The 27,090-nt window shown below is 39.8% G+C and overlaps 1 protein-coding gene across 4 annotated transcripts in view; it reads left to right on the forward strand.

Annotated features, from left to right (window-relative positions):
- The window catches only part of NRP1 (neuropilin 1), a 144,818-nt gene that overhangs the window by 77,832 nt on the left and 39,896 nt on the right, over positions 1-27,090 (forward strand). For all 4 annotated transcript variants that reach the window (XM_019652611.1, XM_019652612.1, XM_019652613.1 and 1 more), the window contains exon 7: positions 24,855-25,010. In XM_019652611.1, the coding sequence (XP_019508156.1) occupies positions 24,855-25,010 (156 nt within the window). The remainder of the gene's footprint in view (positions 1-24,854; positions 25,011-27,090) is intronic.

A 27,090-nucleotide genomic window follows, 5' to 3' on the forward strand; every position in this document is an offset into this window, starting at 1 on the left:
GCAAGAAAAAGGCCAGGATGATTAATCCCCCACTTTCCACATCTTTGCTGTCTCAGTCTTTTGAGCACAAATACCAGATTTTGTTTTACTTTGGAAAGGTCAATATTAGTTTAACATACACTTAAAGTGAAATGGCCTATTACAGGAGACTGAACTCATGCTAACCTCTAAGGAACTGAGAAATGTGTAGAGGGTGAGAAAAGATGAGACTTTTACCTTGGGACTGGTGAATCCAGCTCCAGATGAAGTCAGAAATGAAATGAATTTGCCTATGTCAAAATAGCTCTTTCCACATCTCCAAACCAACAAGCAGTTCTGTGTGATTGATAGACATGGCTCTACAGGAAAGCTTACATTTTGCAGTGCTAAGCTTAGTGTTTGCATGGTAATGTAGTCCTATTCTTGGTAACATGGAGAGCTCTTAGTAATTTAGGGACAGTAGTCTTGCAAGTGGTTTGAAATTGCAACTGTAGCAATTCTTCTGTGAAAGGCAATTCTATGTTAGTAGAAACATGGAGACAAAATGGGCTCTCACAAAGCGTTTGTCAACAAGGACAGGATTTACATCATTGTCAGGAGTCAGGCACAGTTTGAGATTGCCCCAGAAGAAAAAAAAAAATCTTAAATGTTCCAACTCTTTCCATCAAAGTAACCAAAACAAGAAGGGTTTTTTCTTGCCCATGTTCCCTTCCACCTCTGGTGGTCTCAGGGTCTGCTCCACATCTTCTCACACCAGGACCCACACAGGGAGAGTGGCCATCATCTGAGACGTTGCCTGTCACCAAGGCAGAGGGAGAAAGAGTGTGGCAGAACATGTGACTTTTGGGTTCCATAGAAAAGAGCACTTCCACTCATATTTTATGGCCAAAGCACATCCCACAACCATACTAAACGTCTGAGAGGCAGCAATTCGACGTGTGCTAGAGGGAAGAGAGCTAGAAACAGTCGGTGAATAACGTGCATGACAATTGTGCCATTCACTGAATAGTTACCACTTATTGAGCTCTGACTATGCAACCTGACCTCTGCTAAGTACTTGACATACTTTTATTTAATCCTCACAGCAATGCTGTGAAGACGGCACAATTATCCTCATTTCAAAAATGAGGACACGGAGGTTCAGAGAGATTAGTAAATGCCACAGGTCACAGTTAGTGACTGGCCTTGGAAGCAAGGTCTGTGGGACTCCAACCCCTGCTTCTTTACACTTTAATATGCTCCATCTTCATCGTTCATTACCATCCCTATAAACTCAGGTGTATCAGGTGAAGCATCACTCACCTCCCTTCATCCTTTTCCTCCTGCTGAGAAGGCTCACACCGAGATGAGTTGGATGCTTACTACTTGAACCCTAGACAGCAGGGCCCTTGCTCCTGCATCCATCTAGGAGGTGAATGTCAGAGAAGATTAGCGTCAGTTCACCTTGAGGTAAAATGATCTTTTTCTCCTTTGGGAGCTCAGTGGGCTCATTTACATGCTTGCTGTGTCTGTGTACATGGTGAGAGCACCTAACATCTACCTATCGCCTAATTGTGAGTAATTTCATGTGTTTCCAGCTTTTCTGGAAGTGGTTAGCTCCTTGTTTTCATTGGATAGACGCTTTACACATTAACCAAAAAGTACAGCATAATTGGACTGAGGACAAGAGGGACATATCTCCAATCACAGGGACGTTAGCTCACATCCATTTCTGTTTCTATGCACATCCGTATGCAAATGGCATTTGTTTTCTTTTTCAGCTTTTTCGCATTTTGCATCAAATATACCCCACAAACATGTTGCTGTAGCAACAAGGACAAACACTTGCATGTGTTAAGGCAATATTGTAAGCTGACTTTCCTTCAAGACAGGAACAGCCTTCGGATCCCATTGTTTTCTCTAGGAAATTACTGAGTGACATAAAAAAACAATGCACCATTAACCGTCGATATGAACGTCCATGTTGGTGCTTCCTGTGAGATCTGTAGTCTGCCAGAAAGCTTAAAAACAAGAGGTAGTTTAGTGAGAAGGAACACGAAGGGAAGTCCCGACTCGGAGATCTGCACATGGTCATATCCTGCTTAAAAGGCCACTTCATATCCTGAGCAGCTAAAACCTCTTAATTGTCAATGGCAGAATTAATTACACCATGAAGTTTGCCTGTTTTTTGGGTTTTTTTAGAGTATTCCATTCTGTTCTGTGTCTTAGAGCTGCTTATCTTATTATTAATTTAATCTTTTCTTGCTTTTGTTTTTGGTTAAACAATCAAGGATTCAAAGTAAAGACTCCGGAGATCAGTGGTGCTATAAAAAAATATTAATTTTCAAGAACATCATTAGAGCCCAAGCCATTAATCTCATTGAAACTGAGTTTCTTTTCCTATAAAATTAAGGTAATATCGCCTTCACCATTAGGGCCCCAGCTTTCTGTGACACTGTGAATCTCAGAGAAATGCCATCTCAGTTTTTTCTTTTCATCTCTGCAAACTGAGTGCACAGCAAACATGTCTGTTCAGGAGACATGTTCTCATAGATCCTAAATGCAGCCATTCACACACAAAGCAGAATTTAATTCGTTAATTATTTCAATGTTTTATTAATGATAGTGTTCACCACACTGTAAACAGATTTATCCTTCTAGCTTTAATTAAAGCTCTTGGGAGTGCTTTTCTCAAAACAACTGTGACTTTTCCCTGATTAAAATGCCAGGAGACAAGAAGGAAAAAAAAAAGGCACGAGACATAATGCCTGGATGGGCTATGAGCTTTGTTAAGCCAAAGAAATAAAAATGGCACTAGGGACTAATCGATTACCACACCCTCTGGTGACTTTAGACATAGAATTACTTACAAACCTATTCAAGCTGCACTCGATGCTTCTACAAATTTGGGGGCCATGTATTTTGTGGGGAAAAACAATTGGTACTAGATTATTTATGCCTTCAGTTATTCCAGAAGAGCAGAAAGCAGTTGGCTTCTCAGCCACATCCTGCTTGGTTTGGTAAATCAGCCCCATCATGGATTAATCACAAAGAAAAAGGGCCCTGCCAAGATGACACTCTGTAGCTGTAAGAATACATCAGCAAGCCACTGAAGCACAAGCGCCGTATCTCTCTCCACCACATTACGTAGTGCAGATGTTCATTCTGAGAAAAAAAGTTCCGGAAGACAGGCGCTAAGGCTAACCGTCCGAGGAAGCCTGTTTCGTGTTTTCCTTTTGCCTTATATGCATTTCTCTTGGATAATAGTCCACATTATCTAACTGAAGGAACTTTGAAAGCAGACACCAGTAACAGGCCTTAGTGTGTTAAGGAGGTGGGCTGACCTGAATCAAAAAAACACACCCACACAGCACAGACTCACACACTCAGTCCGGTTCACTCACCGGAGTGTCAAACAAGGTAGGTGCCTCCGCTAACGTTCAACGTGTGGAACTGGCCAAATCCAAGAGGTCTTTAGGCTGCTTGGTGGATTTTCAAATTAATTGTAAGACATGTTCTGACCACAAAACCTTATATTTATAGCACTTTTTCTTTTCAAAATCACCTTTTCGTACACATTTTGGTCTTAGAACGTAAGTTAAATAGACCAGAGATTTCTATTTGCATCTTCAAGTGAGAAAACTGATGCTCAGAGAGGTTAAGTGGTTCACAGACTTCCGACTTGGGGGAAAGATGCAACTTGTGGGGAAAAAACAGTCTTACACAATTAAAGTGGACTTCGCTTCACAGACAGGGGAAGGGCGTCAGTAAGCACTGAGACATCTGGGTGGCAGACAGGGGCTGGTGAATCACCACCTGTAGTCAGCCTGACACAGGCCCAGGGGGCAGCTGGCATTAGGCGTTCGAATTGTGAGTTTTTCACCTCATGCTCTATTATGTGAGATACTCTCTAAGCTGTGCAGATATTCTCATGCCAACTACATGGAGAAAAGCGACAAAGCCTGGTGAGGTCTTCAAGCCTCTTGGGTCACAGAAGAGACTGTCATTCAAATAGCCAGGTTCTTAACCCCCATCCCCAGGGTCTTTCCTTTAGCCCACGGGGTCTCCCAACATTCATCTGGGCTGTGAGTTGTTACTGCCAACAGCTTGCAAAGTGGTTCTGTCATGATTCAGAAATTGAATTGTCATTTACAACTTGCTGCGAATGGAGACAAAAGATCATTTAGAGGCATGGATTTGAATTTAGGAACTAAGAAGGGGCTAGCTGGGTGTCCTTTAAGTCCCAGATGACACGAAGTAGCTCATGAATTCTTGGAAATAGTCCCTCCGACACACAGTATTACATGCTTTTAGCAAATTTTAGGTGGGAGAACTGAGTGCTGCTTATTCATTTAGAATAATTTGTCATTTGAAATCTTTGTTTTTATCTTCAAAGTGAGTTGCCTCCTTACATTGAAAGAGGAAACTGGGGCCGGCCAAATGGCTTAGTTGCTTAAGAGCTCGCTCAAGAGTGCCAGCTCTGAGCAACAGCGGTTTGAGTCCTGGCCCAAGCTGAGCTGCAGCTGAGCTACCAACAGGTGGCAGGATGGCTCAGCTAAAAAAAAAGAGGAAACTGAAGTAATTTATCTTAAAGCCTTAGAATGTCATTTATTTTAACAAGCTTCATATATAATTTTCTTTCCTTCTAAGCTTTCTGGATAAATCTTCTGTTTTCTTATATTAAAGTGTTAAATGTGGAACAGGTATCTCCTATGAAGTAGTTTTTTACTTTTCGTAGAATTGCTAGTTTCTGGCAATTTTATAATCTATAATGCTGTATTGAAAATTGGTTCCACCTGCTAAATTGACTAATCCAGAATACATATTGAGCCAGATTATCCTGATTGTAAACTCTCCTTATAAACCGGGCACTGTAGTGTGTGCATTATCTCATTCAAGCATTAGTACGTTGCTGAAAATTCAATAAAGTGATACTTTTAAATGTGTAACTAGAGAACTGACAAAAATAGCTCACTGAGTTACCCAAATGTGGAATTATGCCTGTAAAATATAATGTTGGCAAATTTAGGGAAAATACAGCTGTTCAGTTGAATGTTTATTTCCCAGGTGTGCTGTGTGTGTGTGTGTGTGTGTGTGTGTGTTCATGTTTATTGCAACTAATACTAACATGCTATTTTAGCTAAAACATTGATCTGGAAGGGAGATGATTTGCTTTAAAAAAAAATTGCCCAAGGTGGGCCTTTTGTCATCTTACTGTGATTCTTCATTGACTTCTACTTCCTGCATAATATAAATGCATTACATCCTACCCTTCACACATCATAGGTCATTATTCTTTGACTAGCTTTCCACTCAGGAAGTCTACATTCCAAAAGTTACTGTCTTTTGGGGAACTTTTCCTCATGCTTTCCCTGGTACCTTGGTTTTTCATATTATAGGAAGTCATTCAAAGGAAATATATATAGGAAATGTATATAGGAAATGTATATAGGGACAGATTAAATTCAGAGTTTTTTTTTTCTTTTAAGGAGGATGTGATGTGGGTAAAAACAGAATGTGCATATGACATAATTATTTAAACGTTTTTAACTGTTTCTTTTCTCATATAGAGAATACCAAGATGATTTTAATCATTTTGGTCAAGTTGGCCACTTAATTCAGTTTTAAAAGTCAGTCAAATGATTTTACTAATTAGTATTTCATGTCAACACACCCTAAAGAAAATGTATGACATTTAAAGAAATGTTTTAGGTTTTTATGATGAAACATCCCTGGAAATACTATACTGAAAGAACCATAACTGTTTAGGTAGAATTACACTTAAAAATAAATTAATTTGTATAGCATGCATATTCCATTTTGCCAACAGTTTTGATTTCTTAATGTTTTATGCCATTGTCTATTTGGAGCCAACATTCATAGTTATATTCTAGAGGAAAGTTTTTTTTTTTTTTCTAGGCCATCTCTAAGTGTAAGACTAAAAGCAGGTATAAACATCATTTTTGTCTAAATTCCTTATTTTCATATGTTCAGAGGTTAAGTGATATGCAAGATCACATAGTGAGTTAATGACAAAACCTAAACTAGTAGCTTAGTGTCCTTCCTCCCACTTTGCTGCTATTTAATTGCAACAAGATATGGAAATAGATTTAGATCATTTTTAAGATGGTATCCTAAAAACCATGCAAGTCCATTTAAACCCCAGCATATTTCTACTTAGTTTCTGAGTGGTAAATGATGTCTACTAAATTGAATAGTCACTGTAGAAGCTTTAACTTAAAACAAATGATTGGACTATGTCTACAGCAGGGTTTCTCAGCCTTGACAATACTGACATTTTAGATTAGATAATTATTTGTTGAGGAGCTGTCTTATGCATTGTAAGATGTTTAGCAGCATCCCTAGCCTCCACTCACCAGAAGCCAGTAAAACACACACACACACACACACACACACACACACACACACACTCACACACACACACACACACACACACACACACCTCCATCATGACAACCAAAAACGTCTCCAGACATTGCCAAATGTCCTACTGGGGGTAAAATCACCCCCCAAAGGAAAACCAGGGGTGTAAAAGATACCCTGAATTCTAATCAAGTCATTTTTTAAATATTCAAATTGGTCAGCATTTTGAAAGAAAAAGTAACTGGTTGTTTGGGTGGTTTTTGTCCCTTTCAACCGCTTATCATAGATATTATTTGAACAGAACTGTACTTCTTTTGTTTGCCAAAAATATAGATGCATCTGTTTACCTTATACAGGAAAATAGCCTCATAAACCTGCTCCATTATTTATCTTAAGGTTCGCTATTTTTAGCTTTTAAAAGTGAACTGTTTTTAGCTAAACAAATACAGATGTTGTTTTAGAATAGTGCATGCTTGCTGGGGTCTCAAAATGCACTGATAAGGATGGGATTAAGAAAAGGAAACACAAGGACAAAATCTCAAGTCATGTTGACAGGATTTAGGAAAAATAAGACTGAAATGAGCTTCTCCACACCTGGACATTGTGTGGCACTGACCCCTGCTATTTTAGTGGGGTTTTTTGCAGCGTGCAAATCAAAGGTGTTTTTTTATTTTTTAACTTCAAATATAATCAAGAGTAAGGACCTGTGTTTGAAAAGCCTGTCTATTCCTTATTAACTTATCTTTTCATGGGAAAAATACTATTAAGTTTCCAATTCTGTAACCTAAACAACAACACATTAAGAGCTATCAATTACCAAGCAGTTTCATATCTGCAGACCAATAAGAAGGCAAGGCTGATGGTTTCACATCTGTTTTGGGTGAAAGGCTGTTCCTGTCTGTGGTATTTAAAATTTAAAGAACTTCTGTTATTATACAATTGGGAATCCTCGGGGAGCAAAATGTTAATGAAATCCATAACATGCACAGATTTTATGATAGCAGTTTTAAGAAATTCCTTTGGTGGGGTTTGTTGATTTCTGTCCCGGCGGTAATAACTGTACCTCTACAGAGTGCATTAATGTTCACATTTAGGAGCAATGGCTACGTTTATGCAGCGTGTAATGTAACACACAAACTCCTAAGCTTTAAATAACTTTCATATCGTAATTTGAAAGCCCCACAGCAAAAAATGTGTTCTACAGAATTGGCAGAACCTGCAGTTTGAAGCTTTTCTAGCACATCCACAGCAACCTTCTCCAAAGGTAAAAAAGGTGCACCCTGGAAATTACAAAGCCTGGACGTGTGTGGGTATTCCATGCCCTCTTATATTTTTCCTTTAATGCACCATTTGAAATCTCCCCAGAAAAATGGCAACTTTTATCCACACCAGTATGGCAATTTTGGATGCTGACGTAACACACACACACACACACACACACACACACACACACACACACACACACACATTTCCTTTCTCCACCTCACCACCCAGCCTTGAAATTTCATTCAATTCTCTGTTGAAATAAAGAAAAGTAGATCAAATAAAAAATGCTCTATAAATCCCAATAGTAATAAAATTCATTATGCTTTTATATTTCCAACTATTGAACAGAGTGAGCACTTGAGACTAATTGCACGTGTTATGTCTCAGAATAATCACATATGTACTTGTGCAAGTGACTTGTGCATTTTTTTCAACCCTCTTTGCCTCAAAGGGGTTAAAAATGCATTTATGGCATTCTTCTAACTGCCTTCCTTCAGAAGAGTGAAGTCTATTTTCTTTTTAAAGACTTTTTTTTTTAAGTTGGGGAGTTGGGGGATGAGAACAGCGCTGGGGAATTGGGGGAAGGGGAACAGACAAGTTGCTGTCCTTTTGTTCTTCCGTCTAGTTGTGGAGGACATTGCTTCACTGACCCAAGTTGGCACCATCATTGCGCTCTTCCCGGGCGAGGCAGATCAGTCGCCGGCTGCTGGCCACTCACGCTGGCTGCTGGCTACACACGGTTGCCCATGCAACCCACTGCAGCAGGGGTTGCAGACTACGCCATCGCCAGCGACTCACGGCAGCCCAGCTCCAGGTTGAGCTGTTGTTCCGCATCTTAGCTGTAGAGGGCAGCATCACTGGCCCTCACATGTGGGATCCGAACCAGGGCCCTCTGGCGTCCCAAGCCAGCTCTTAACCACCGCACCACTCGGCCGGCCCTGAAGTCTTAATTTTACCAAAGTTTTCTTTTCCTTACAATTCTAATGCTTAAAACTTCTATTTTCTGGATTTAGCAGAAAAATAAATCAGCTCCTTCATTCTTTTAACAAGCCTGAGAGGGCTATCGATAGAATTCTTCAGGGGATCGGTGATTGGCCCAGACAGCTTCTGAAATCCTTTCAAGCATTTAAGATTCTGTGATTCTATTAAAAATAAATTTATCAGCTGGTGCCCTAGGCTTGCCTAACTGAAAATATAAACATAAGGAGCATAACTGGAATTCATTTTAAATACTACTGATAATCATGTGAGGCAGCACATAGCAAAAAAAATAATAATTAAGAATATTTTCTTTCCTTAGATCAAGTAATTGTTCAGGTTGGCCTCACCATGAAGTTTATCTGAGGATTTCACATAGAAACTTCACTAGAGGGGCCTGTTTTCCTTGGTTCCTTTGTGCCAATGCACAGGGAGGTGCAGCCCAGGAAGGGAGATAAGATGAAGCCTAGACAATTCATCTTTTTAATGTCTCTCCAATCTTTGAAGGAAGTATCTGTAAGGCATGGCTTACCCACAATGACACACTGTTCACACCTTCAAGTCCTGCCAACAGCTGCTCTTTTTTTCTTTCCTTAAGAAGACGAATACCATGTTTAATTCTGAGCATGGTATAGGCCATCATACTAATCTAGAGAAGTAAAGGAGAAAAAGATGCCCCAGATCCAGCTTTAGGAAGGAAGTCATCACAGTTGTCTTCCACTTCTAAGACTTGGCATGTTTACTTAGGACTAAAGCTGATACATTGAGCCCATCTCAGAAGAGAAAGACCAAGATCCAAGTGGAGGCACAGGCTAACAGCCATACGAGGTCTGACGATTAAGCTCACGAACTCATCCTTGAAAAAGTGCTACCTACCTCATTGCTGAATATCACTATGGTCACCTTTGAAGTACTCCTCATGGGAAACTATGCATCAATGCCAGAGCCCAGTCCACCCTTCAAAACAATTTAGGAACTCTTTCTCTGGAATGGCCATAGAGCTATCATAGTATTACCCTTGAGGTCCTGAATGTCATCAAAATGTCTTCCTTTCAATATTTCCTTTATCTTTGGGTTAAGAAAGAAGTCACTGGGGACCAAATCAGGTGAGTAGAGAGGGTGTTCCAATACAGTTATTTGTTTACTGGCTAAAAACTCCCTCACAAACAGTGCCGTGTGAGCTGGTGCATTGTTGTGATGCAAGAGCCAGGAATTGGTGAAAAGCTCAGGTTATTTTTGTCTAACTTTTCACACCACCTTCTCAGCACTTCCAAATAGTAAACTTGGTTAACTGTTTTTGCAGTTGGTACAAATTCATAATAAATATCCAATCCCTCTGATATATAAAAAAAAAAGATTAGCAACATCGTTGCAACAAGTTCACGAACTTAATTGTCAGATCTTGTACATGTCCAAGAAATTTGACAGAACCTTCAGCTTGAAGATCTGGAAATGAAATATAAACTTGCCGGTAGGATATACTCATGATAAAGAAAAGAAGTTAGCAAATCACGTGAAATACTAAAGGAAATGTTGTTTGCTATTTCAGGAAGTATACAGAGCTCATGAAGAAAAGAGAAAAGGACTTTTTTTAAAGTTCCCAATCTTAACAAATGAAGATATAACATACAGAATTTTATTGGCCTAGTTTTTTAAATGTTATTTTAAAAACCCAGACTAGTCATTGCTACTCTCAATCAGCAATATTTTATTATATTATTTCTGTGGCTTTAACTTATGTTTCCAAATATTGCATTCATTGATAAGGATGCTATTATTTGTTTAGAAAGTTTCAATACCAATATTGCAAGAATTCATTATTTTAGCAGTCAATTACCATGTAATGAAAAATCAGTTAATATATTTGTTCATTTAACATGATAGTTCCTCTAAATCAATCACTTGTAAATAAGGGAATCTCATTTATTGAGACAAATATGGAAAGCATATTACACGATCTCTATCTGGACATTCCTGGGCCTTCAGTGGAGGGGAGTAGGACAAAAAGTAAAAGGAGGCAGGAATAGGTAATTTGGGATTCAACTTATATATGTTGAAATTCATCTCTGATTACCAACTTCTCTAATATAATAACTTAGTTCCCTTAGTCTAAGAAGTTTGCTGTATTTCAGAAGAATTTATGCGAACATCTATTTATCTACTTATCTTTCTATAAAGGGTCTAGATTTAAAGTATTCATGTCTCATATAAAATTCATCCCAATTAAAATCTTTTTATCAAAAGTAATTTAAAAACATTAAGAACCAGTTCATTCCATATTTTTTCAAATACTGGCAGTTTTATTAAAACCATACAAAGTGATGTGTTCTCATCCTTAACTTTGCATCTGTAAGTATAATGACGATGTGATAGGGCTCTTACTGCTCTGAAAACCTGCAGGGTTGTATCAAAGGAATGCTTTTGTCAGTATTCCCAAATATGTGCCTTAGCTCTATCTTTTCTGTCAAGAACCTCTCTCCCCATTCCCCACCCCCCACACAGCCACATGGCCATGTTCCCCAGGAAAACATTTCACCTCTTTTCACCTCCAAAGTATGTGGTTGAAATAGATGTGTGCAACCATGTGTTAAGAATAGTTCCAGTGGATAAATGCAAGTCACAGCTTCCATTATGTTAAGGCTTCGGGCAGCACTAGGGAGGAATAACACAGTATGTTCAGTGTAACATCTGTGCTTGTTCTCCTGTGGTTTGAAAGTGGTCGTGCAGATGCATGTTTTCCATTGTGCAACCCACAATGAAATGCATGAAATTAATATAGATAGATATTGTTTTTTCTGAACATGGAAAGAATTTGCATTTCTGTCCACTGACTACATTTGGATGGCACAGCAGCATGTCTTCAGAGCACATGCCTTTTCTTTTCTTCTAGGAAGAGCCTGGAAGTCACTGGTCATTGTATAATATTTTTCCCTTCCTTGTTTTCATTTTCTACCTCTATCCATGGAGTTTGCATCTTTCTAGCTTTTCTCCTGCCACAGGCTGGCCTTTGCTCAGTCCAAAACTATAGAACATCAACTTGAGTTGTAATTACAGATGATTCTCTTGGAGAGTAATTGTTTGAAAATGAGTTATTTCAAGCCTTTCCCCACCTCCTTTCTGAGTGATCCTCAAAAAAGAATCAGTATACACGTCCTGGCTGAATGGTTAGTTTCCAACAGGAAAAACACAGTTAACCAAATATTAAATCTTAAAATTCATTTCATCTGTTCTCAGCCATGATTGGCATCCCTTCAGAGAATAACTGTTTACACACAATTTCTGACGAACAGCTGTACCTAAGCAGCCTGTTCTTTCTCTTCTTTGTCTCCAGGGCAACATTCGTTATAACCTTAGGCGGGTGACGTACTTTAATCTCAGTAATCCCATCAGCTCCTTGCAAGATTTTTAATGCTAAGTAGAGGAGTTTTCGTGGACACCTGCAATTCCAGACTATCCATCAGCACCTGAAACTCTCATTAACATGAGAGGCCCACCTAGATCACTGAAAAATACATGGAAAATTGGTGTGAAAGGATGCTCTCAACGTTTATAGGCCAAGAGACCCATTTAGACCATTGCCCCCATCTGCAAGTCTTCAGTTTCCGAAAATTCATCCTTGTGTTTGTTTTTGAAACCAAGCTTTTAGGAGGAGAAAGAAAAATTAAAGGCATGACTTACTGCAAAACTAATCATAAATCATTTTGTTTGTGCTGGAATAGACAGATGTTGAGTACAAACGTGTGTTGAATCATTTAGGAATCTCCCCAATTGTGCAGATGGAGGTTTATGGGTAGCATAGAACGATAGCTTTTGAAACAGAAGTGTACCTTCCCTGTAAAGTTTAATATGTCCTTGGTCTTGTAGGTTTGAAAGATCTCTTTAATCTGCTGTTAGACCCGAAAGATGTATGTGTCCATAACTGAGGTCACTGTCCCTTGGAAAGGCATTATGCAGCCTCACCTCAGTGCGGAGCCGGCCCCATGAGCCTGGCTTGTGAGGCTGATTATCAGAGACCAGGAGACAAAGAAACACAAAGATCACAAAAGGCCTGAAACTTGTATTCGTTTCCTAGTCGCACAAAGCTATCATCCCAACATCTTATAAAGATCACGTCAATTAGGTAAAACCATGGAAACCTTGGTCACGCAGTGAAATTTTGATGTTGTTACTTTTTCAAGAATGCAGGAAGGGTCTGAGAGCAGTCTAACATACCATTTATGTGAACATCCTACACATAAACATCCTGAGGATGGACATCATGCTTGCAAATAATTTAGCTCTAAAATAAAAAGTTGAGGAAAAGTTTGAGTGAAGTATTTGAGAGCATGATAGATATAGGAAACAAATGATTTAAGCCCGTCTACCCTTTAGGGTAATTTCTGGGAGGAGGGACACTTACTAAATTCATGAGAAGTCATTTCAGAAATAAATAAAGAGGAATATTTCACATGGCATAGAACTAGCCAGTGCAGCTCATCATTTAGCACACTCAAGCTTTAAGTAGTGGACTTTTCAAAGGACTGGAAATTTTATGAGTAGTTATAATATTTGCAGTTATAAACACCAAGATAAGAATAATTACATTCCTAGCTTAAGAGTACGTTAGTTCTCCAAACACTTTAGCACTGACTTTAATGATGGGTATTTGGCTTTTGTTTGGAAGGAAGGAGTTCCAAATATTGCCAGCAATGCTGGACTGACCCAGCATTAAATTTAAATTCAACAAACATTGAGCATCTGCTAAGGATTATGGATTAGTATGCAGGGCTAGGTAAATTTAAAGTTAGAGAAAACTCTTGTCTCTCTTTCAACGGAGTTATAATCTAGGTACTACAGGCAAAACTACACCACACACACACACACACACACACACACACACACACACACACACTCCAATTACCCAAATGACTAAGGGAAAAAATATTAGGGTCACATTCTTACGTGTGTACAAATGCATCATTATGAACCTCATAATAACCGTGAGAAGTAACTAAACGGGCTAAGCATTGGTACTTTTGTTGGGGAAAGGAGGGACCAAGGCTTGGAATGGCTAATTAACTTGCTTAACATTTTCCAGGTCACTCTTTAATGTCAAAGCTTCAGAGGTTGTCCTGGGGCCTGTGCTTTTTTGCTGCCACATGCTGCCAGCATCACCCCAATTTTTTTTCCCTATAACCCTAGCATTCATTAGAATTCATAGAGTATTTTTAATGCAGTCTGTTCACAGCACATTGAGATTTATTGTTTACTTGACTTTTTCCTCACTGACTAGAGGGCAAGAATCTGGTAACCTTCCCTTCTTTCACCCAAATATCTAGCACTTTTTTGTGTTATAAATGAATAATTGCCAGTCACCAACTTCCCTCCACAGTGCAACGGATATTAGGAACAAAAACACCCACCATTATAAGCTCATGTTCTGAACTCATTGCCCTCTCATTAAATGTTTGAGGAGCAAATGGTATGATTTCCACAGTGGTGTGGATACCTGATGAAAACATCACCCGGTTTTTACACCACTTTGCTGAAATGTTTTATTTTACACATAGATATAAACTTAGAGTAGGACTGCAGAGTGTGCCATTAGGCTCAAGAGAGAAGTCCCTGACTCATGCAGACTGAGGTTTGGGTCTCATTCCCAGGAAAGCTTGGATGCCAGAGGCAGTGAAAGCATACATTTTGGCAGAATTACCTCAGCAGTGCAGTGTGTAGTCGTGGGCTTAAAGCTTAATTGCCAGTAAGATCTCATTGTCTCCCTGTCACTAACCAAGCACTCCTTGGCCTGGATTTGTGGCCACATGAAGGCCCACACAAAGGATGGTGTGTGTTGGGGGTGCAGGTGGGGAGGACACCAATCCTTGCTCTCTAAAGGCATTCTACCAAGGAGGAAAATATTTATCATATCAGATATTTTGAAATGCAGGCGGTTGGGTGGGATTTTTTTTCCCCCCTGTTGCTTCTGTCTTTAGATCATCAACCCTGGCCCCTTCCCCAGAGAAGTCTTATCTTATCCTACGTGGTCCAGTTTGAATGATTCTAATGACCTCTTTTCCATATAAAGCCTTTTCTTTCCCCTGCTGTTCCTTCTTCTGAATCCCAAAATGCCTCATCTATGGGCATGGTGCCACTTCCTACTTTCAGTCTTATATTATCATTATTTCCACGTAGGCCTGCTCACTTCCAGAGTCTGGCATACAGTAATTGTCTGTTGACTTTAATGGATTAAATGTTTTTATCTGGATACTTGGCATCCTTCAGTTTAATTTCATCCTCTCGGTTTAAGCACCTACAATGTGTGAAGCACCGTTTGGGTTTTAAGACACATCTGTGTGAGCACACACCCTGACTCTGTTTATTCGTTCACTGTTTGCCCCCAAATGTTTTTAATAATAACAATAACACTAATTAATGCTTTATCTACATAATATAGTCCTACCAAAATTATGTGCAGAGATAGTAGATTCTGCTATTATGTTTTAAAGTGGTTGTAATCCAGACTATCCTATATCCATTCTTCCATTACTGGACCCTCTTTGTTTTGGCAGAGACAAAAAATCAGAAGCCAGAGGTCTGTACACACGATGTGCTTGCTCTTACAAGACATCTAGAGTCACATCCCTGTGGTCACCTGGGACGCTACCACTTGACCACTCACCTTGCCCATGCCTGCCTTCTCTCTGCAATTCCTACCCTGTAGGTCTTCTTCTAGGAGAACACTTGCCTGGTTCTCATGACTATTGCACATAAACAAATAATGGGTGGAACCAAGAGTTATGCGAGCCTGTGTCCCCCACGCAGGAAATGCGTGTCACTAAATCTTTGCTGAGTAAACCCAGGTAGCAAGAACACATGCTATGACTCTTCCATGAGGTGTTTGACTAGGAGACCTACATCATGTTTACATATATTTGAGGCCAGTTACCTTTTTTTTTTAAGATTTTTATTGGAGAAATGGGGGGATGGGAACAGTGCTGGGGAATTGTGGGAAGGGGAACAGACAAGTTGCTGTCATTTTGTTCTTCAGTCTAGTTGTGGAGGACGTTGCTTCACTGGCCCAAGTTGGCACCATCATTGCGCTCTTCCCGGGCGAGGCAGATCAGTCGCCGGCTTCTGGACGGCCGCTCACGGCGGCTGCTGACTGCTCACCGCAGCTGCTGACTGCTCACGCTAGCTACTGGCTACATACGGTAGCCCATGGCAACCCACTGCCACAGGGGCTGCAGCCTACGCCGTCGCCCACGACTCCTGGCAGCCCAGCTCCAGGTTGAGCTGTTGTTCAGCATCTTAGCTGTGGAGGGGCAGTGTCACTGGCCCTCATATGTGGGATCCGAACCGGGGCCCTCTGATGTCAAGCCAGTTCTTAACCATCGCGCCATTTGGCCAGCCCTTACCTTTTCTTTTTTAACTGTGGCATACTTATTTTTCTCTCTGCAGAAGTTCCAATTATGCAATATTTACTACAGAGTTTTTAAATTGAATTCTTAACGAAATTTCCAGGGATTACATTTGGTCTGTTCTGAGTACTTGTTCTCTTTCCAGATCAAAGGCTTTAAATTTAATGCAACTTACAAATAAGAATTCAAAAAATGTTAATTAAAAGTATTAAGTCCCTGAGTCTTTTACTGCCCAGCAATAGTTCCTGAGTATTCCAGTTGGAAAAGCGGGCCATGTAAATGTCATATTCCTGACCAAGCTATTAAAGGTTTCTGAGGCACTCATCTGCACATTAACATGGTACCGAAGCAAAAGATTTCATTTTAAAGAAGAAATGAGTTCACAGGTTGGCATATGTCTTAAACATGTAAAACAATCTTTTCGAAAGCATAGGAATTTAGTCAGCCTTTCTCTTTAACTCTATAGCAGTCTCAAATTGCCTTTACTTATATCTCAGAGTCTATAGGAACCCCAACACTCTTTCATTTTCTCCTTCTTTGTCATCAGAATACAGTGTGTCCTGATGTCCTGATTTTACAGGTTTCTCATTAGAGAGGAAATAAAATGGCATATTTGTCTATTTTTTTAACACAATTATATCTATTCAAGAAAAGATGGAAGGAAAAAACATCCTCAGGTTTAGCATAGAATATGGGAAGACCTCTGCTCATAGTTGTCTTAAATATGTTTCATAAATTAAGCTGAGCATTTTCAGATGGGTGTCATAGTCCCATGTACTGCTTTCAAACCAAAGGTCTTCCACAGCCTAATGCTGTGTCCACTCCACCATGGAAAAAAGACCAGCGATGGTGTCTCCATCCTAGAGCAGCATTCCTCTCCTTCATATTCAATCTTTATGGGTTTCATATTGGAGTGATTTGAGTAGCTGGATTCGGGAAGTGTCTCTAGTTGAAATACCATAGTATTAACCTGCTACACGGAGTTCCTTTTGTTTCTTTTTGCCAGTGCTGCTCGCCAATTTTAACAACTACAGCAGATTTTACTATTCAAACAGAACCAGATGGAACTCCAGTTCAAAGAACATATCAGAATTAAATATTTCTTTTTGAATTAGTGGCTTCTGATTTATGCATAAAAAATTAACATGAGCGTGAGATAGTGTGCCATACATCCAGACAAAGTGAAGCCCACACGCACATTATCTCCTTCCATCAGCCAAAAAGATAAAGGTCAGCTCTCATTTGGGAACTTCATTTTTCTGCCCCTTTCCTTGTTGTTCTTTTGCTGTGCACACAGTGGCAGTCGGGGGAGCCAGCCTTTCCACTGCATCTGTTTCAGCCTTATCTAACGTTATTCCAGCTAGTTGGCTCATGTCTTCTGATAGGAAAATTCATCTGTTCATTCACTTGGGATTGTTTTACTATCGGCATAGGTTTTGTTGCAACCAGTAGTTTGTTTCCACCCAAGAAAATGCTTTCCTTTAACTATGGAAAGGAGATTAATTTGGGCATGTAACGCTAGAAAAGGAAATTGGTGAGGTTCTTCCTGCATTGTGTTTTTCTTGTATTGAATATTTTAATTCTTTACCAGCAGTATAAATGTTTCCTTAACCATCTTTTGCTAAAAGTAATCCATCACCACCATCTTGCTTTTTAACGGCCTGACTGAATCATTTACAAAGCTTTGCATTCCAGTAGCCAGTGTAAATTTTAAACTAAGAGTCAAAGTAATCATAAATGGTTTCATATTCTCTATAACTATGCAAAAATATTTAATTTCCAAAAAGAATAACTATCAGATTTAATCACTGCTTACTGAGAAATTCTAAATTATTTTTCTATGATTATGGTTTTTACAATATGAATTGGGGACCAGCATGGGTGTAGTGGCTCATGCATGGGCCACAGATGTGATCTGGGGTGCATCCTGGCTCAATCACTGGTAAGTTATGTGACTCTGGGTGAGGTCCGCACATCACTTTCTTCCTCAGTTGCTTTGCCCATAAAACCTCCCTTGTATGACTGTTGTGAGGATTGAAAGAGATGGTGTATGTAAATTTAGCCCTTAATAAAATGCCTTACTCAGAGGCATCGTCCTGTGAATTTTCTATTAATCATAGTAATTTTAGCCACCAGTATTTTTCTACATTATAAAGTAATAGTGAAAAAATACATAAAGAGATAGAAAATAATGTCCCTGAATATAAAGCGTTTATATTTTAATTGTAGCTATAGAAGGTTCAAGGTCTAAGTTGAGGCACACAAATATCAGGTGCTGTGAATTAAGCTCACAGATCCTAGAACAGCATCAGTGTCCAAATGCTTAGGCTCTACCAGAAAACATGTGTGTTATCTAAGGAAATGAGACAATTGCTCAAAAATATTTTCTTTAGCTTGTAAAGTCTAGCAATGAGTTAAACAGCTCTTTGAGTCATCAGAGATGCTCTAAAAAAAAATCTGACACACTCCCCACCGACCAAAAAATATTTTTCCTGTTTTTAATCAGACTTCAGTTCTTTGTCCTTTATTTTTTCAGGCTTTTGCATTGACCTGCCTTGGGAATGTTAAAAGCTGGTAAACGCTCCCTTGCCAATCTAGCTCATTGGGCAGTATTTTATTGAGCAAGACAGATTTTCATTTTAGAAATGAGGCTTTCCATATTATGACATTACCAATAGCTGGTTATGTATTATTATAGGAAGCAACGATATTCATTTCATGGCTCAGAGGCTGCATGCTAGGGTTTAACCAGCAGTTTGCAAAGGTTTGCTACGTGATTTACTACACAATGCTGAAATGAGGGCTTTGTCCGCAAGTGGTTCCCAGTAAAACGTGTGCCTCTCCTGGCTTCTCTTTATCTGGGGAATGTGTTTCCTGTCATTACTAAGACAATGCCATGGACATAAAGTGTACGTAGATTATACCTGTAGACAACTTATAACAAAGGGTGAGTCATAAACGTGGTTAGAACCCACATCATGGGGGACCCTCACCCCAAGGAGCTGCTGGGACACCATCCCCTGCCCCCCAGAAGTGGATGAGGACAGCTGTTGTCTTCTCCTAGTGTGCCTCTCCTCCCCAAAATAAAAGTTGGGACTTCCTGTTCTGTGTCTGTTGTCTAATATTGTCTTATCTTTGTGTGAAAGTAAGTTGTGGGTGGACATTCTACAAGCAGTATTAGAATTTTATATTTGAAATATTATGTCATATTGGGTCACTTCTGCTGAAGGTACTACATAAGCTAACTCAAAGAATGGCCACTAAAACTCTAAAGGAGTTTGATAAGCTTCATAAAACAATCTACGTACCATCGGATAAGTACCAGATGCTTATGTTTGTCACACACACAGAGTGAAACATTCAACAATTTTACTGAATGCATTTGATGTTTAGCTCTGTACGTACCCCCTCCCACCATCACATTCCCCTCACCATCACCCTTAATGTTAAACAGAAGTACATCAAACTCAGATGTGAAATCATAGCCATCTTCTAATTAAAAATAAAGCAGCTGTGAAATAATGATGTTCTTTCAAAATAAGAAAATAGTGACTGGAGTATAGCTGATTGGATTTAGGGAAAGCAGGTTATTTAATTATGGTTATTGTGTGTCTGAATTTTTATGGAAAGAAAGGAAGTATTGTTAGGACAATGAACCCTCAAAACACAGAGGGGTGGTATTATATAGAACTGCTCTGGGTTGTATCTTTGTCTTTCCAGCTGCCTGTCTTAGTCACCGATATTGTCTGTTAGAATGTGAGGTTGGTGAGAGCTCATCAAAATTCAAAAAGCTAAACAACCAAGAGGATGGTCAATGGATAATTTTGAATGTTTTCCATGACAACTAATTATTTCTGCTTTAAAATGACCACAGCACAATACTCTTTAGAGATCAATATATTTCTTGATAAACGTCTATAGGAGGTGAGGGAAACATGGTAGGATAGTTAGTGTCTGCCATTTCATTCATTCATTTCCTTCTGCTTGCCTCTGCGCTTCCCACTCTTCTTTCTCCCTGGAGCATTCTTTCCCTTTGTGCCTACTTGCAAGCTCTTACTGTGTATCTTCAATGTGTATCTTAGATACCAAAGTCGGCTGTGAAATGTCTCCAGTTTCCCTTCCTCCGATTCTCTGGTCGTGTTTATTCCTTCCTCAGTGCTTCATCGCTCTTTATGCACATTGCTGAGTTCTGTAATCATGTGTTTGTGCTTCCCAACACTTGCTGCTCTTTATAGCCTCACCACTTAATGCAGAACTTAGCAGATAAGCAGTTATTAAGTGTCCACTGAATGAATGTCAATCAGGTTGAGTAACAGTGTTCACAGGTAGCAGCATAATTAAATAGATTATGCCACAACCATATCATGGAATACCATGAAGTCACTGAAAACGATGACATAGAAAAACATTTTGACTTGGAAATATATCCATAAAACTAAACAAAAAGTGAGCTATCAAGCACAGAGGTAATACCACCTCATTTTTATAACAATAAAACATACACCTGATATTCACATATATTTTGCATAAGAAGAAAAAAGCTCTGGAAGGCTACTATCAGTGATTATTTCCTAATGTTGGTCTTATGTAGATTTTATTTTCTTCTCTAATCTTTTCTGCATCTTATGAATTTTTAATAGGCATCTATTATTTGTCTATATAGAAAAGCAGATATTCCCTAAAAGAAATCATAAAAGTTTGAATGAAGGTAGAGCAAAAACACAACCTGATGGATTCCGTGATGGAGCTATGAGCTATGCACTTAATATTCTGGGGTAAGAAGTGACTTACTGTGCTTACCAGACTGGAAAGATCATAATCAAAAAAGAGGAAATGGTAAAGCAAGGAGAACTTTATATGTTGAGGCATGCAGGCAGAAAAGACCTCTCTTTTGTTAGGAATAACAAATATTTTAATGGGTCTGGAAGATATGGTTATAGGGGAATAGATGCAGCAGGTGAGACTAAAAAAGGTAGATGGAGGACAGTGTCATGATTAGCAGAGACAGATTCACCCATAAGGAAGGTATATACCCAGGCATGAAGTCCTTCTGAGTCTCCTGTCATAGACACCATCTATGTCTATGACAGGTGTGAGTGGTGGTGCTTCTGAGGATGAAGGATCGGTATCTCCCCACAATCAGGCACAAGAGGGTCTCCGTTAGGGCATTCCCCATAGGTACAGAGGGGGAAAGTACTTTAATGAACTTCCAGGCCGGCCAAGTGGCTCAGTTGGTTAAGAGCGCGAGCTCTGAGCAACGGGGTCGCCGGTTCGATTCCCACATGGGCCAGTGAGCTGCGGCCAAGCTGAGCTGCCAACAGGCAGCAGGATGTCTCAGCTGGTGAGAGCACGTGCTCCTAACAACAAGGTTGCCGGTTCGACTCCTGCATGGGATGGTGGGCTGCACTCCCCCCCCGCCCCCCTGCTCCGCAACTGAGATTGAACAAGACACCTTGAGTTGAGCGGCCGTGAGCTGCACTCGATGGTGACTGGACTTGGAGCTGAGCTAGCTGCGCCCTCTACAACTAAGATTAAAGGACAACAACTTGGCTGTTCCCCTTCCCCAATTACCCAACACTGTTCCCCTCCCCCAATTCCCCAATAAAATCTAAAAATAAAAATAAAGAACTTCCCCGGCCTTCACTGAGAATTCCTACAGTGCTGGGGTCGTTCGGGGGAGTGAGTGGGGGGGTGGGGGTTGTGTCTTGTTAGAGTTTCGGGTACCTTCCAATTTTAATTGCAGTGGTCCCCAGCTCTAGTCATTTTGTGAGATTGTCATTCATCTTTACGAAACCCAGTGGCAGTAATGCTAGGAAGAAAAATGAAATGAAATGTCAAGTATCCCAGTGTGGTAAATAAGAGAATCTGCAGAGTTTTAAAGCACAGCAGGGAACTTTATGCAATTACAAGGGGAGGTTGCTAATGCATTTCATTGCCGCTGAGAAAAGAAAATAAATACATGTTCTTCTTTATAAGTGATTCATGCATATGCTTTTGGGGCCTTTCTCTCTGGGACCTTGGATGCTTCTTATGTTGGGTTTCTTGTTAATTCCAGCCTATTGTTCCTTTCTTTAAAGTCAGCTGTTTATAGTGCCTAAGATTCTTCCAGTTGACCACCAGTTGACTTCCTTCCTACCTGGTAACTAAATTTTATCCTAAATACAAAATTTGAAAAGCAGAAAAGGACACCTAGGGAATGAAGTTCTAGAGTTATTGCAAATCAGCCGAAGCTGAATATGCACTCTTGGGAATTTAATCATTTCCAAACTGAAGAGCCATTTGTAAGTTTGACAGGAAGAGTTTATTTAAATAGCTCTGCTTCGTGCTTCCTTGGACATCAAGATTATAAGGGCTCTTCAGCTTGAAAGTGAATATGACATTGGGCATGACTCAATGGACAGTGAGTAAAACTCTAAGTGCTCTGAGAGCATTTAAGAACAGTTGAAATTGTTCAGCACAGCCATGTTCAGAGTACCCATTAACTCTCAGATTGCAGCATTAGGAAAGCAGAGAGTTATTGCAGCAACTTATAAATCACCTGATTATTTGTCTGGAATTGAGTTAGATTTAGGGGTGTCAAATCACATACCAAACACCCAGTTAAATTTGGATTTCTAGTAAGCAATGACCCAGTTGTTATTATGTCTCAGATATTGAATGAGACATACTTATACTAAAAATATTTGTTGTTTATCTGAAATTCAAATTTAACCAAACATCCTGTATTTTTACTTGCTAAATCTGGCAAATGGGGATTGCCTCGTTTTTTTGAAAGTTGTGTACAAATGCATGCAAAGTACTATGGTTCACTTTTGAAAAAAAATGCAAATTTCAGGCACTAGATAAAAATAGGAAGTATGTATTTATTTGTTAAATTAAAATTTAAAACACACACCATTATTATCCTAAAATATTAATATCTATGAAAGTCTTGCTCCTTTTTCTCAAATCTGATGAAAGCATTCAGAGAATAGACTTTACGTCTTTAAAATCAAGTAAATGAAATAAAGACTCTTTTACTTTGAATGGTACCCCCTTCCTTTCTAGATGAAATCTGTTATTGAATTGTGTTTAAATTGGCTTCTGTGTGCCAGGGATATTGCTGATTTTCCTGGATGTAACTGTTGGTTCAGTTTTGAAGGAATTGGCGACCGTGTTGATTTACTATTCCAAGGGCCTTCAGGAAAAAGCAATTCATGAAAAACAAGAGTCATTCTTCACGAGGCAGGCTAGTCATAAAATAGAAATTCTTTTGGTGCTCACGGCCGATGGGCACTGGAGGGTTAATTGAAATATTGTTTTCTGAAAATTGGGTTGTCATGTAGTAGCTGTAAAGCAGGATTCAGAAGTTGTGTTTGTTTTTTTGGCTTTTGTTGCTGTTTTCAGGGAAAGTGGCATTCTTTTGCCTCTTAATAATGAATGTACTTTTGAAATATCTTGTGAATATTTATTAGTTGTATTGTGCAATTACTTTCTGTGTCCTTTAAAAAACATTTACCATATAATTGTGTTTCATTTCTTTAAAGTTTCTGTATTATACAGACATATAATAGGTTGAGGGTATAATAAATAGAGGGAAATGATTTTATAGGAATATGCGTAATCAAATGTATCAATAAAAGAAAACTGAAAATATTTCTAATATATAGAAACTAATAACAATTTTTGTTGTAAGATTATTCTTGGTTATGAATGAGGGAAATAAAAATAGTTAAAGAAAAAAAAACTATTTTACTTTACTGAAAACAGGGTATCATAGGAAGTCAGCGCTGAAAAGAAGTCTTCCAAGTGATTTAGTCAAACTTCTCCATTTTACAAATAAAGAATCAAAAGCCTAAAGATGAAGCGACTTGTCCAAGGCCCAATAGTCAGCTAGTGGCAGAGCCAGTACTAGAAACTTGAGCTTAGATCTTTGTCCCTCCCACCCATGTCACAGTGGCCCTTAAGAGAAACCCAAGCCATTGCAGACCCTTGGGATCAATCATGGACCTTTCAGGCTTTGGTCACCCACTGGTCGTCAGTCCTGTGATGACCTCCAAGTTGCCTAACCTCAGCGGTCTGAGATGGGTTAGTGAGATGAGGCAAGGCCTGCTGTGTAAGGAACTTCTCCACTGGAAACATCAATGAAAGCTTGCAAGCCCTAGTGGGTGTCACACAGAGGCATTCATTGGTCCTTCCCAGATGATGCCTTAGAATCCACCTGTCTCTCAAGCTGATCTGTAAGGAAAGAGGCCATGGGAAGTTATGGAAAAGGGACAAATTTAGATGAAACAAAAATTCTTACTTTGTGTTCCTCTTCTCCACTCCATTCCAGATTACAAATCCAAGACCTATTACCCAAACCACAACACTCACAGTGCTTTCAAAGTCAGTATTGTTTCAGCCTGCATTCTGCTTGGAAGGAGGTCGGATGCTAAAGAATGATAGGAAATGGCACCATGTCAGACTTGAGTTCCAGTCCAGGTCTCTCCAGTATCCAAGATCTGAGTTTATCTTGCTTGTCTTGATTTTCTGTTCGTCAAGTGACATATATTTATGTGCTGTTTGGAAAGCATTTTTAATCTCTTAGAAAATACAGCAACATGATATTGAACCCAGTTTTCTTTTTTTGTACTAGGGCTCAAACAATCTTCATTGCAGCAATGAGAAAAGTCTCTTCCTGGCACTTGCCACCCTAGGACAATCGCTATCTTATCATACCTGTGCCTTTTGTTAAGAAGGAATGGAATGGGGAGTTAAGGGGTACTGAAGCCAGATGGAATTAGGGTCTCCTGATCCCAGGTGGATGGAAACGGCACTGTGGAGTCCACAGGCAAAGATGCTCCAGGTGACGGCAGTCCAGGGATGGGCAACTGACCATGTATTGTCTTGCAGGTGGACTTGGGCCTTCTGCGCTTTGTCACTGCTGTCGGGACACAGGGAGCCATTTCCAAAGAAACCAAGAAGAAATACTACGTCAAGACTTACAGAATAGAAATTAGCTCCAATGGGGAAGACTGGGTCACCATAAAAGAAGGAAATAAGCCTGTTGTAAGTTTGGCTGCCGCCCCCTCAACCAGTTCGGTCTTTGAAATGGATGATAAGTTTTACTTGTGTGTTTGGGAGCTTTCTGTCTGCCCTGGTTTACTTTTAAAATTGATTTAAAATGAAAAGTGCAATTAGAGGTTTAACTCTAACCAAAGGGTCTCATGTTCCCAGATCCAGAAGCCAAAAGCAAATTACACGGATGTGTCCAAGAAAAGTCAATACCAGCCAAATTAAGTGTCAGACTCGAGAATCACTTTATATCTCCCATGGGGATACAGACTATGCATAGGATAAACACTGTCCTCTTAGAATCTTAAGGGTTGTTTTGTTTTGTTTTTCGCTGTGTTTCTTCATTCTCTTTCATAAATTAATTCTTTCTCCCTCTCCGTAACAGGCTGGTTTTAGAAAAGTCCTTTTCATCTACCCTCTGTGGCTCACAAACTAATTTACAAGTGTGTTTGGCTGCTTCTGTGAGAATGAATAGAACTAAGGTAGTCTTCCGTCAGATCACAGGAATTACATGCCACCTCCTCCCTGCTTTCAACCAAGGAGGCCACGCAACCATGCCCTGCCCCTGGGCGCTCCGCCCTAAATCATTTGGAACTGAGGTGTTTTTTTCTCAGCCTGCCTGTTTATTTGAAGCTATGCTTGCTCTGATTTAGTAATCAAAAGATTTCATACTCGCTGTTTCCCCAAAATTAAACACACTTGTAAATTAGTTTGTGAGCCACAGAGGGCCCTGAAGGCCGAATAAAACATAGGGAATTAATAAGGATAGCAGCAAAGATCCAGGTAACTTGAAATCCTGGGTTTGGGAAGAGATCAGTTAACATGTCCTTGTCTCTCTTTCAAGCATTCATAGCCTTGACTTTTCTCCTGAGTCTGGAACTGAGAAAAGCCTCCTGGGCGTGAAATGAGAAAACCTTTAATTCCCTTTGATTAGCTGTGAAGCCCCCACTTTTGTTTAGGAAGGCAATATTGAAGCAGATATAGGTGTGCAGCTGCTCTGTGGGAGGGAAGTTCTGTGGACAGGCAAGTTCAAGGCCACTGTCTAGCCCAAGGGTCGGCAAACTTTTGAGATGGAAGAGCCAATCCTGTCCCTCATAACAATTTAAAAATTATTCGAGAGCCATAAAACAAATGAAATCACCATGATGTGAATAATATCCTTTAGAAATTTTATAAATGAAACTATGATAGTTTTATTTTCATTTTCAGTTTTATTTCAGAGCCACATGTACGCACCCAAAGAACCACATGTAGCTCGTGAGCCACAGTTTGCCAACCAACCCTTGGTCTATCTAGTCTGAGAAGACATGGAACCAATCCTCCACTTGGGGCAGAAAAACCATCATAGTCAACATTCATGGAGATTAAGCAAGTCAATTTAACCCTGAATTTCACGGCTTATTCTTGTTTTGGAGTAGTTTTTTTAAAGATATGCTTTAATTTTAACCAGACAAACCAAACCAAAACAAAACAAAACAAAAAAACCCACTGATGCCAAAGACACACCAACAAACAAAAGAACCTCGAGTGGGGAGAACTGATCCCAGACCTTCAGGCCATTTCTTTAAAAAATGACTGCTACTTCTCCAAGATGTTCTCTGCAGCCATCGTCCATCGGTTGCTCGCATGGCCCAGAAGGGGGTGTCAGAAGGCACACACAGGTATTGGGGTGCCTAACAATACAGCTCACTCTAGCTCCACTATCAAAAACACCCAGGCACACAGAAGGACTTTCAGAGGAGGAGGCAAAAAGAATAAAGATTCAGCAAAGATAAAGGCCTGGCATCTGCCTGAGCACTTTCATTGAACCTAAATGAAATCCAAACATCCACCTGGAGTCTAGTTATTGTTGGCCACCCTACCTTTCTCTGTACTGTGGGGCCTTTCAGCCACTGCCCTCTACCTTCTTTCCCACTTTCCTCAGGGAGAGTTGGCTGTACCTCAGCAAGAGAGTCTTGGACCAATCACAACTTCAGCTGTCCTCTTTATTTTGAATGGAATGCATGTCCTTCCGTGGTTTTCAGCAAACATAAAATTGCCTCAGTGTAAGCCAAACGTTGGCACGTGCAGCACT

This window comes from Hipposideros armiger, unplaced genomic scaffold, assembly GCF_001890085.2.
Source record: "Hipposideros armiger isolate ML-2016 unplaced genomic scaffold, ASM189008v1 scaffold_183, whole genome shotgun sequence".
NCBI lineage: Eukaryota > Metazoa > Chordata > Mammalia > Chiroptera > Hipposideridae > Hipposideros > Hipposideros armiger.